Source organism: Penicillium digitatum, chromosome 4, assembly GCF_016767815.1.
Source record: "Penicillium digitatum chromosome 4, complete sequence".
NCBI lineage: Eukaryota > Fungi > Ascomycota > Eurotiomycetes > Eurotiales > Aspergillaceae > Penicillium > Penicillium digitatum.
Window position 1 is genome coordinate 636,883 of NC_089387.1, and position 12,072 is coordinate 648,954.

Below are 12,072 nucleotides of genomic sequence, written 5' to 3' on the forward strand. Positions count from 1 at the left end.
CTGAAGTGCTTCCCACCGTTTCTTGCTGTCTGGTTTATTGACGGCGTAGACGAACAGATCATCAGCGAACATAACGTTCTTCGATTCAGAGGCGGATCAGAAAGAAAGGGTGAGGCATAGATCGGTATCTTAAGATGAATGGGGCTTAGTATGTCCATGCTCAAGTTAGCATTGGACAATGAAGATCAAAGTCCCCAAACCAGTGTTTCCTATATGATTTCCCGAGTTGCTTCAATCCTTTAATTACGCCCTGTGCTTTCAATCCCCGATGATACATAAATCCACTGCGGGGTTTATGCAGCCATTTTATGCATTGAAGACCATCTACAAATGCCATCGACATTGTAGAAAGGGCTGGAGAAGAAGTACAGAGATTCCTTTTGTGATGTTCTTAGATATATTGTTCAGAATATTATCTGGCCCCAAAGACATGGAGCCGATTCTCACAGCGGCCGTATAAGTGGTCGACTATATTCTTCCGTAGTGTGTGATCTGGGTAACCTACAGATGGAGGTCGGAATTACACCTTGAACACCTCCACACAAGGAACGAAATGATATTTGCATCGCACACTTGTCGTAGAGCTAGCAAGTGATTCCGGTTTCTTCTTCTGTGGGTTGATGAATTTGGCTGCCTGGAGGATCCGAGAGTGGCGACCGGAGGCGAAAGAGCAAAAGGAACAAGAACGAAAGATTCAAGACTTGTAAAGAACTCATCTCAAGATCTGCCAGAGAAAGACAGAGAATAATCACCCACATATCTCACACCACCTGAAGGTGTATATACCCTTGGAAGGGAAATCAGACGGTCCCTATCTTATCGGGAGCAATTACGTCGTCTCCAATTTCCAACTTTCTTCCAACTGGAAAGGTTGGGCCTTCCAAGCAAATTCTCAAGTTCCCAAGTGTCCATCATGGCCCCGATCAAATACACGCCTCCTCCTACACCGTCACCTCCAGCATCTTGTTACGATATGAGCGACGACGACGAAGATGAATACAACACCATCACCCAGGCAGCCTCAAGTAGAGGGGTGAAGCTGCTCTTCTCAAAAAGCAAAGTGAGACAATTTCCATCAAAGAGAAAGACCCGACTAACAGGGTAATCAAGGTCTATGTCCATCCAACTTCCTCCTCCAAAGATAATATCCCTGGCTTCATCGCCCTCATCCAGCAAAAACCTCTCCCCGCATCACATGCATCCGCATCCCAAACCAAAAAACCCGACATACCCTCATATCTCCTCGCCTGGGTTCCAGAGTCCTCCCTCGGAGAAGCATATGACACATATGTGAAAGTCGACCTTTCTGAAGGTGACTCTCCGCCGCGCCAGAAGTACCTGGTTCCGCCGCTTCCGACCACCACCACCTACAAAGATCCCATCGGATTGTATTCTTTTGCAGTTCCGCTATCAGAGATATTCTCCCTACTAGTACGACCGCCAAGCCTAGGATGGTGGTATGGGAGTTTGGTGCTCAATACCCGAGCGGGCGATGGCTTCCCCGCGTTATTTTTCCATGACGACGAATGCGAGTCAACCATCCTGCAAAAGAGGAAGAGGGTCAAAGAAACCTTCGATCCATTTGGCAAAGAAGGCGGATTGTTTTGGGGCGGTGATGAAGTGCTGCGCTGGTTGCGGAGGTATGTGGAGGTGCAGCGCTCTGCCGTCGACAGCAACGTCTACCTCGTCAACCCTTCGGATGAGGATCAGCTGTCTTTTGGCCGGCCGGTGAGTCAGGAGAAAGCAATATCAGCAACGGCACAGCCCGAAGCCGCCGCTGCCGGATCCCGAGCCGAACCGCCAGATGCCAGCATGGATCCATTTATGAAGACTCTCAAGGAAACACGGTGGAAAGTGCTGGAGCAGCTCAGCAAAATCACCACTTTTACCCGTCGGACTGCCAATGACATAGCAGACAATCCTCGCATCCCGCCACAGATGCGCCGCCTAATGAAGAATCCAGAGATCCAGACGTTGCAAAACGAGTTTGACAGCGCTAGGGTCTATCTGGCTCGGTGGGCGATGACTATTGCCGAGCAGAGTGAGAAAGAGCGAAACCAGCGCATATGGACTGCGCAGGATATGCTGGAAATGGAGAATAGCTCGGTTGGCGACTTTGAGATCTTAGAGCTGGAGACCGGGAACCTGGCTCTCCAGGAGCGACGCCGGGTTCTCCAACTGAACGAATGGGAGGGCTTCTTCGACCCAATCTCAGGTCGACTTCAAGTCACGACGGAGGAAGTGAAGGAGCGGATCTTCCATGGTGGCTTGGATCCCAATGATGGCGTCAGAAAGGAGGCGTGGCTTTTCCTCCTCGGTGTGTATTCGTGGGATAGCAGCCGCGAAGAGCGCCAAGCGATGATGAACTCCAGGCGCGATGAGTATATCCGGCTGAAGGCAGGCTGGTGGGAGCGAATGGTCGAGGGGAACTCAACGATCGAGCAGTTTGATCATTGGAAAGAGCAGAAGAATCGGATAGGTGAGACTACACATTGACTTTTGACATGGTGGCCACTAACCCATGGATACAGAGAAGGACGTTCACCGCACAGACCGTGCAGTTCCTTTGTTTGCGGGCGAAGACATCCCTCATCCGGACCCTGATTCTCCGTTTGCCGAGACGGGCACCAACGTGCACCTGGAGCAGTTGAAGGATATGCTGTTGACATATAATGAATTCAACCCTGATCTTGGATACGTCCAAGGAATGAGTGATCTCCTGGCACCAATCTATGCGGTGATGCAAGATGACGCCGTAGCTTTCTGGGGATTTGTCGGATTCATGGATCGAATGGTATGGTTTCGACGATGCCAAAAAAGCAGAAACGTCTTACTAATGTCTCCGCATAGGAATATAATTTCCTCCGTGACCAGTCTGGAATGCGTGGCCAACTAGTAGCACTGGATAACCTCGTCCAGCTCATGGACCCACAGCTTTACTTGCACCTGCAGTCCGCCGAGTGTACCAATTTCTTCTTTTTCTTCCGCATGCTGCTGGTGTGGTACAAACGGGAGTTTGACTGGAGCGATGTCCTGCGTCTATGGGAGACACTGTGGACCGACTATCTCTCTAGCAGCTTCCACCTGTTCATTGCGCTTGCCATTCTCGAGAAACACCGAGATGCAATCATGGATCATCTGAAGCACTTTGATGAAGTCCTGAAATACAGTAAGTTGACATCTGGACGTCAACTTGATTCCAAATTACTAACGCTGCGATCTCCAGTCAACGAACTCTCCAACACTATGGATCTTGTACCTCTTCTCACCCGCGCAGAATCGCTCTTCCACCGGTTTGAGCGTTCTGTACAAGCCATTGACAAGAAAGAAAACTTCCCCACAGCTCCAATCGCCCACCAGCGTCGTCCAGGCGCAACCGGAAAGGCGTCTCCAACTGTTGTTGGATCAAGCAGCGGGGTCAATGCTGGCCCCTCTAATCTTCAAAAGGCAATCGATGCTGGCAAGCCGAAAGTGGTTTCCCCAGAGCTACGTGTCTTACTTCGAAAAGACATCCCCTGGAAACGCCATCAGGCTCCATGATTGGAACAGGTGCTATGATGTTGTGATTGGATGTCTCTTTTGATATGGGTTTCCTGCCCCTCGGACTGAGTCATTGCTTTCCTTGCAATATTCTCAAATCCTGGCTTTTCATGATTTACGATTTTCTCATCTACACTCTCCGTTGCTTTTTTTTTTTTTTTTAACGAAATGGTCTTTGAGTGGTAACGAAGGGTACTGACTGGATCAGGGTGTTTTCAGATCGCACTTTTTCCTTGGAAATGAATTATGCAACGTTTTTACTTACCAGCATTTGAATACAATCGATGATTTTGCATCATGGGCTTTCGTTGCAACTGTAGATGTCTACAATAGTCGGATGTAGTAGAACTACACCTAGTACAGATCCAATGTACCGAGAAGGTTCAAAATGGAAAAAAAAACGTCTTTCAACCAGGTGTTTTTCCCCCTTCCAAGCGTAGTGTCATTTGTTTTTGTGTCCACTCGACCCAAGCCGATCTTCCGGAGATGAACTAGATCTTTAACAAAGAACCCCTCTAGATTCATCTACCTAGTGGAGTTCTTTGCTCCCATATGTGTGGATATGATCTGATATGATCTGACTGAAGGTAGTATTCTGCATAGTCTTTCAGTTTCAGCTCATTCATTTGTTAGATTACTGACAATTGTAAACCCTTTCTTTGCTCTCTTAAGATACAATTAAAGTCCATGAGAGTCAAATTGCTTTCTTATACAAATGGAAATTGTGAAGGATGGTCAATCGGTCTTGATCTGGAAGAAGTGAAAGGTCAACTGAGAGATATCAGGCTTTCCCAATACGGCAAACACCTGACTCATAATCTCCAATAATCTCACGTGTCCTCTATTTAATGATCGCTGTCCCCGTGTGCTTTCTTTCCTTCTTTCTCCCTCTTCTTCATCTTGTCTTATTCATAAACTGTCAGTTACGTGAACCATCAACCAACAACGTCATGCTGAAATATTACCATCACACTGTTCCCACCACCATTTCTATCAGTCAATCCATATATGCCTTATTTGAGTCCACGCACTTTGTCTCCGATTCCAAGATTGACAAGCAAGGGATACAGATACCGCCTGTGGTGTTGGAAAAAGATCCCACGAACCCTGCTTGACGGAGGATCGCTAGTGGAATTGATCTCGAGAGTCACTGATGAGATCTGTTTGATTGTCTCGAATATCTACACCGACAACGGCAAGGGAATTAGTCTAGCGGACAATCATACCACTATTCTAAAACGGTAAGTACATCTGCTAGTGAATATTGCAGAAGTGCGTGCTTTTTTGTGCAATGTTACATCATCAATGCGAACCCCTATGATCTTCTTTTGGGCCTTGCATAAATGCACCAGGCTTTACGCAACCGAACTGGCTCGTCACAACTCCTATTGAGCGGGAGATGTCAGTTATAAAGTGGCAATCAACCCTGGTTGACATCGCTAAACTGTATTGTCCTAAAATTGAAGGCCCTTGCGAGCCTTCGCTCTCGTTCTGGTTTATTGAGATGGGCGCTGGTGCCCTCGGCCCACGGCACTACCTTTCGGCTGGGCGCCTGCCTCCACTGTGCAGGTGGCCACCCTGCCAGCAATGCAGTCTTTGGCTGAAAAACGGTGCCAGATACCCGCAGAGCGCCAGAAATGGGCCAACTATACGAAAGGAGAGCAGAATTGCGTTCCTATGGAACAGCCCCCAGCAGAGTCTAGCAAGCGGCTCGGCCAGCCCTTGCTTCGCAGACCTCCTTTAATGACTGTGAGGTGCTCGTGTGCGCCATCGAGGAATGGATTAACAAACACCCTTGTACAGCCCAAACGGTCAAGACGCCTATAGTTTCTTTGGAGAAAAAAAAAGGAGTCTCTTATAGAAGCCGGCTTCATTCCAGTGCCCTCACTACTTGCTCACCAAATACCATCTGCGCGAATTCCTCGCCTGTCCATCGCTTCGATCGTGGTTTCTTTTCGCTCTTGGGGGATATGAGCTTGCAGCACAGTGAATGCATCAGGTCCTCCACGCTCATATCCTGAATCCAACACGCTCTGTAGATTTAAACAGCTTAAAGCTGCACTTTGATGGCATCTGATTTATCTTCCTGCTGAGATTAGAGTCTATTAGAATTCAGACAATAACCACGACCTGATCCTTATTTTCTGAGAGTGAAACGATCACATCTCAAGTTCTCTTAGCCATGACTATAATGCAAGTGAAAGGCTTTACCTATTTGTTCTAGGTCTTGATCCTCATTTCTCCATTTGGCACCTGCACTTTGATTGTTGACCGGTTTATTTTCCTAAAAAAACCCTACGAATAACTTGCAAATGACAAATTTACGCATTTACTATCTTGAATGGCATATCTCTCCTTCTCCTTTCCTTTCTATTTGCTTCTTTATCCACCCCTCAATTTGTCCTTTTTTTCCTCGGTGTTTTTTATTTGAGGTCTTCAACATGGTCAACAGCCCGGACCAAGATGCCTTCCAACACGGAGTCTTCATGAATGAAACCCAGTGCCCTAAGATTGACACAAACAGGAGGGGACTACTTCTCGCGAACTCGCGAGAAACACACCAGATACGAGATAGCGAGATCCAGCATCAAAAGGGTTTCTGGGCGTTGGATTGGCTCGTGCCATGCTACCGGCAGATTTGTGTTTCCCCCGCAAATTGAGAGAGTAGCGAGCTTTCACACCTGGGGATAAAATCGCTAGTTCGTCTGCTTGAGCAAGGGATGATGCTTCCACTAGATATTTACGCGCCATGCGAGGATCCCAAACCGAGGAGACCCATCGACCACAGTCAGGAGATGTGCGCAGGATACCTCGGAACATCGTTTCATCCTCTGTGCCACGCCATGCCACTGAAGCAGACGAGCTGTGCAAAAATGGAGACCGTCAAAGACACTCTGAGAACCGAGTCCCCCCGTGAGGCTTTTCAAGGCAGCGTAGATAAGAAGGAACGATGCAAGGCCTCCGAACAGAAAGGGAAAAGAAGGTTGTCATAGCGGGTGAAAAATGTGCTCATGCGAGTGCCATGGGCTTCATACACTCGACAGGCATCGAGTGCGTGATTCTGCGTGCTGCGACGGTCTACAGACCCCCTCACACGGCCCTTCCGGCGCACCTTTATCAAACTCAAGTCGGGAAAGGTTGTCACAGTGCGCTGGAAGACACCATGGCCACTAGAGATGTGGTGGTCTTATTGCACGAGAGAGCCTCCCAAATCGGGAACTTGGACTGATAGAGCCCGAAGCGTAGAAGCGGACCACGAGGAGCCGAAGTCGGGTCCTTAGGAGGGGTCAGAAAGAAAAGGGACGGAGAGTGGAACACGTTGGCTGTAGTAGAGGCTACGGCCACTCTGGGCGCTGAAAGAGCTGCCGCGTTACTACGGGAAGGGGATGAAGCTGAAACCGCGGCACATGAGGAAGGGTAATCTCGAATCTTGATTCTTTCAAGTATACCAATAACATCGAACTAACCACCATCTTCTGAAGCGAGAACTGAGAGATCCAATGCGAGAGTTGAGAGAGATTTCATGGTGGCAACAGTAAAGGGTAGTTAGTCTTCAGGGAGACATTCACATGAAGAGATGTCTCTGAGGCGTATCCGTCGATCTTTCCTGTCTGCTAGACTTGAATCAATTTGGGAATCCCTTTCTAAAGGTTGTCGAGAAAGTGATTTTAGAGTCCACTAGGCGTAGTTTGGAGAAAAAACGAATCCAAAGTCTGAACTATCTGTAAATTCAAAAAACCACGATCACCAAAAAAAAAACGGTAGGGTATTGTTGAGCTCTAACACCACACCAAATCCCGAATCAAACACAAAAACAAGTGAGCACAGATTCGCCACGCTGATGCAAGTAGAAGAGAAAAGAAACCCCCGAGATGTGAAAGGACGGTGCCAAACATGTACAGCCAAATGTCCAAATGTCCAAAAGCCCAGAGCCTGGAAGAAGCCCAGGATAACGCGAAGGAAAATAACTGCAGACCCACCACAGCTGGAAAATATGTAAGAACAGGGAAAAATGTGGGAAGAAAAAGAAGAAGATGATGAGAAATAATGTGCGAAGGATCACTTTTGTCAAAGATTACGGCCTGCGAGACCGTAGACCTTTCAGCGCGACCCGCTTGCCTGTGCCATTAAATCCGATATCGCCAATGCTGCGGACTTTGGGCAAGGAGTGTCCACTCACAGTGCCGTCGACAATCTCAAATCGGTCATCGGCATCGTGGCTGGGCGGCACGTTTAGTGCGAACTGAGGTGGGTTATTGGAACTAGAGCGGCGGGTCTTTTGGAGAACATTTGCAACCCAGGCTTCACCCTCCGGGCTCATGGATTCGTGCCGAGCACGTGGGTTGGGACCAGCTAATCCCAGTGGAGTTGAGCGGGTTTCAGTGGCCGTGGAGGTAGTAGTGGTGTTGTTGTTGTTGTTGTTGTTGTTGTTGTTGTTGTTGTTGTTGTTGTTGTTGTTGTTGTTGTTGTTGTTGTTGTTGTTGTTGTTGGGGGAGTTAGTGTCGCCAACTGAACAGCCCGAAGACACTGAAAGGCGTCTGCCGGTAGCGGAAGGGAGAGGGGCGACGATCGGCGAAGATGAGGTGTAGGAGGATAGGTGGCTTGTTGATACCGACCTGGTGCCCATTACATCAGACGTGATTGAGTCTCGTCGTTTCTTGTGAACGGTAATGGAGGAAGGCGGCTGGGCACTGAGCACGGGTGGTAGCTGGGAGGGGGCAGTCCGGTCGGAGGCAAGATACGAAGCAGTCGGGGTCAACATAGAACTAGGAGAAGCGTAAGATGGTGATGAACGTTGTTTGATGCCCTGCACCTCCACACGAGGGGTTTCAGACACTTTACGACGGCCGTGATGAATAACATATTCGCGAAGGTATTCGCCAAGGTCAGCCCATCCACCGCCAACACGAACCATCACTCGCTGCCCTTCTTCCCCAACGGTGCGAACAAAAAGTTTAGTTGGTGCGTTCTGGCCCCCGTGATGAAGGTGATAAAGTTTGACACAGCTGTCCTCTGTCTTGTAGGCATGAGAGTACCGTCTCCGAGAAGCGGGCATCAAAGTCAGAGAAGGCGCGGGAGTATTGCTGCGAGTAGGGCCAGTCGGGGATTCGGATCTATACTGCATTCGTCTGTCCAACGATGACGATAACGAGGATATCTCTGCTTCGTTGTTAGAATCCACCAAATGGATATGGCCAGGCAGCGAGTTGAGAATAGAGTTGATTTTCTCATCGAGCTGGTCTCGCGGTTGCTTGCTGTGTTTGGTTGGCGAGGGAGGACGGAATCCGAAATCGGTGAGTTCAGATTCATGCTCTTCTACATATGACAACTCTTGTCTCTTCACACCCAGGCTTTCGAGACTAGGATGAGCAGTCAGTCGCTGTCGCCATCGGGCAGATTTGGGCTGAAGAAGGTGCTCCATGGCTCTTCGGGCGGAATTCATCCCGAAAGTCTTCTTATTTCGTTCTGCAATTTTCGCCATCTCATTCTGAGAGCTCAAGTCACTTGCAGACTTGCCTCGAGACAGTTGATGATGGCCAGTAGGGAGACGTGGAGTCGGTGGAATGGATGCAGCAGACGGATCCTGGAATGTGATTTTGTTTCGTGTCTATGATGATCAATTAGTTATGAGTAGATTGTCAATGGATAATGCGTTCACATACTTCTGGTGGTTTGGGGAAGTCGGCAGATGTTACAGAGGATGTCCTGGTCCTAGACGTGTTCACGCCAGTCACACCTGGCGCCGGCTCGCTTCCCAGGTCCAACCCCAAGCGTTCGTTGATAAACCGCTCGAGGGGCAGGCTGACAGCGCGACTTTGCTGGAAAGAGATTCGTCGACCAGGCTTCTGATTTTCCAAGCGACGCAAACGATCCTCTCTCAGGGTATGGTCCCCATGCGAAGGAGTGTGTATAGATCCGGGGTGAGATGATGTCCCAAGGGGCGTTATGTCAGTGGAGTCAGTGTGGGACTCAGGTACTTCAGGGCTGGATATGAGGGAAGAGTGGTATGAAAGCAAAGACCCCACAGACCCAGTAGATGTCCGACGACGATGCGTAGATTTGTGCGCCACTGTGCCATCTTTGTCGAGATCAGGAATCCCTGGGCGGTATTTGGAAAGTTTAATAGGGCTCTGTAACGGCTTGCGATCAGCCCGCTGATAAGGTTCTGGCTTTCCTTCGTTCCGCGGGTGGTGAGACTTCATAGGCAAAGGATTTGGGCCTGACTTGGGTGACGCCACAGGCATGGGTATTTGAGAAACTCGGCCAGACAGCCTCGATTTCGGCACTCGTATTTCTGACCTGTTTGGTGTCAGAACCGGAGAAATAGTTGCTGCTACCGGCGTATCACACTGGTTCTGTTCCCTCGGCCCGATTCTGGATTCGGCATCTTGGGCAACAGGAGAGCTGACGGTTTGAGGCTCAGGATTAAGTTTGGTAGATTTGGAGGGTGGAGCAGGTTGATTCTCATCCTCATCAACGTTTGTTTCTTTTTGATCAGCTACAGTTTCACAAGGCAAGTCTTTGCGACTAGCGGAGTCATTCGGCTCTTCCGCGGTAGACACACCAGCAGAAACGACAACCTCAGTAAGTGGGGCCTCGATTTCAGGCACAGTGGATACTTGAGCGAAAGATTCCTCAGCCAGAGCACTACACTCTGGCAATAGCATTGGTCTTGTCGAGGCATGGCTGAGAAATGGCACTGCTCCGTCGAGCTGCTGGAAGCCGGGCGGAGAAAAATCTTCACTGTTTTGCAACGTGCAATCAATTGCGTCAGGCGTATGGGCAGGAGCTGGTGGAAAGTGGGACTGTGTTGGTGTGTCTAGGTCATCTGCCACGACCACAGGTGTGAGGTCTTCCTGCTTCTCTTCAAATTGACATGTTGACAGAGACGTCGAGAGTCGTAGGTTTGGCGAGGTGTCCCCTTCCACACAGTCCGCAGGAAGTGGTGTCTCTTCAAGAGGCACCGTTGATTGTTCAAGAGCATACTGAAGTTCAGGTGCATTTTCGACGATTTGCTCCTGATTGAAAGTGAGATCATCTGAAGGTTCCGGTACTACTGTATCGGATGTTGGGTCCTGCCGTGTTTCCTTCGATGACTCTGCGCGCTGGAGGTCGGGTGCGCGCATCTCGGCCATTTGAGCCTCGGCTTTTGACCGCAGCCACGCGTTGTGAACCTTGTATTTACCAGCCTCTACCACCCAGATGGCAAAATCGGACTCAATGGCTTCTAGGTAATCAATCCACTGTTCGGGCAAAGAGTCCGGACGACCCTCCAACGCGTCGAGAACTCGGTCCATCCGCCTCCCTACAGCCACGACTGCAGTCTCAAGTTTAGCATGATCGGCAGCTAGGAATGCATCGGAGGATTCGCTCGGGTTGGAGGCACTAGAATGCGGGGTTCGCAAGGCTTCGAGGGAGGAGTCAAGGGCGGAGCGGGTCAAGCTCAGCTCTCTCAGCAGACCAGGAATTTGGCGCAAGACAAAAATGCGAACTTCCCAAGTGGCAAGTAGAGCGTTCAGTCGCGATAGGTATGGGAGAGCTCGCAGGATGGTCGCGGTAATGACAGCTGTGAAGTCACTCAGTTGAACATAGCTGAGCGGCGGAGGCACGGATGCGCAGCTTGTGGCGGACGAGGGACGAGACCTGGATGGAATGTGGGCATTCAAAACGTGCTCCTTCAATTCTTCCACGTTCAGATCTTCCATTCCGTCCCGGATTTCGTCGGCTCTCCTCTCGTATCCCTCGACCACGGAGGCTAACAAGCTCCCGTAGTAGCGTCCCTGAGTATTGCTGGGGGAAGCCGAGAGCCCGGAAGGGATAAAATTCCCCCCAAGGTGCGACTCAGATGGAGGAATAAAACCCATCCCAACCTTCGCATCGCGCTGATTTGGCCAATCCCATGATTGGACCTCTTTGTGCCACAGATTCAAGTTTTGGGCGGCTACCGCGGCGCGTATCCCTAGGGCGCGTTCGGATGGCGACACCTGGGAGATGCTTCGCGAGAGGATATCATGAGCGGCTTGTTCGTTCGAAGGGACTGCATCGGTTGATGTGAGCGCTTGAAGAGTTGATTCGGGGGAGAGATTGCTGAGGAGAGGGTCGAGTTGTTGGTAGATGGAGCCAGGGACTTTGTCATGTGAGGTTGAGCGCGAGTTGCTTCGGGAGTGGGATGGGGAGAGGTGGATGGAAGGACGATTCGGATTTATTCGATTGGTCGCCATACCGAATAGATGCTAGGTCGAAGTCGGGAGAGTAAAGTCACAGGGAGCCTCGACTGGCTCGAGGATGGCATGTAAGTGACGGACGTCGGAACGAGGGCGGGAAAGAGGACTGTCGAGCCCGCATGCTGAGACGCGCGTCTTAAGAAAGTGCAGAACTTAGCAAGCAATAAGCTCTTCGAAACAGAAAGATAAAGAAATAGAAAAACGATTGGAGGGTGACACGGAAGGTCAAAGTACAAAAGTGAGAGACGAGAAGTGAGGGATTGCGGAGAGAGTGGATGGTGCCAAAGTGGGCACAAATGAGCGACAA

General features: G+C 49.8%; 3 protein-coding genes across 3 annotated transcripts; 1 reads left to right on the forward strand and 2 right to left on the reverse strand.

The window, feature by feature from the left end:
• Positions 1 to 913: 913 nt before the first annotated feature.
• Positions 914 to 3,540, forward strand: Pdw03_0214 (RabGAP/TBC; the record flags this gene model as incomplete). Its single annotated transcript, XM_014681922.1, has 5 exons — positions 914 to 1,060; positions 1,111 to 2,479; positions 2,532 to 2,794; positions 2,851 to 3,169; positions 3,227 to 3,540. The coding sequence occupies 5 exons, from the start codon at positions 914 to 916 to the stop codon at positions 3,538 to 3,540; spliced, it is 2,412 nt and encodes an 803-aa protein (XP_014537408.1).
• Positions 3,541 to 6,681: 3,141 nt separating this feature from the next.
• Positions 6,682 to 7,065, reverse strand: Pdw03_0215 (uncharacterized protein; the record flags this gene model as incomplete). Its single annotated transcript, XM_066099539.1, has 2 exons — positions 6,682 to 6,932; positions 7,008 to 7,065. 2 exons carry the CDS (start codon positions 7,063 to 7,065, stop codon positions 6,682 to 6,684), a joined length of 309 nt encoding a protein of 102 aa, XP_065957266.1.
• A 550-nt stretch (positions 7,066 to 7,615) lies between these two features.
• Pdw03_0216 (Growth-arrest-specific protein 2 domain) lies at positions 7,616 to 11,762 on the reverse strand (the record flags this gene model as incomplete). The annotated part of the gene is made up of 3 exons (XM_066099540.1): positions 7,616 to 8,306; positions 8,376 to 9,148; positions 9,204 to 11,762. 3 exons carry the CDS (start codon positions 11,760 to 11,762, stop codon positions 7,616 to 7,618), a joined length of 4,023 nt encoding a protein of 1,340 aa, XP_065957267.1.
• Positions 11,763 to 12,072: the final 310 nt, after the last annotated feature.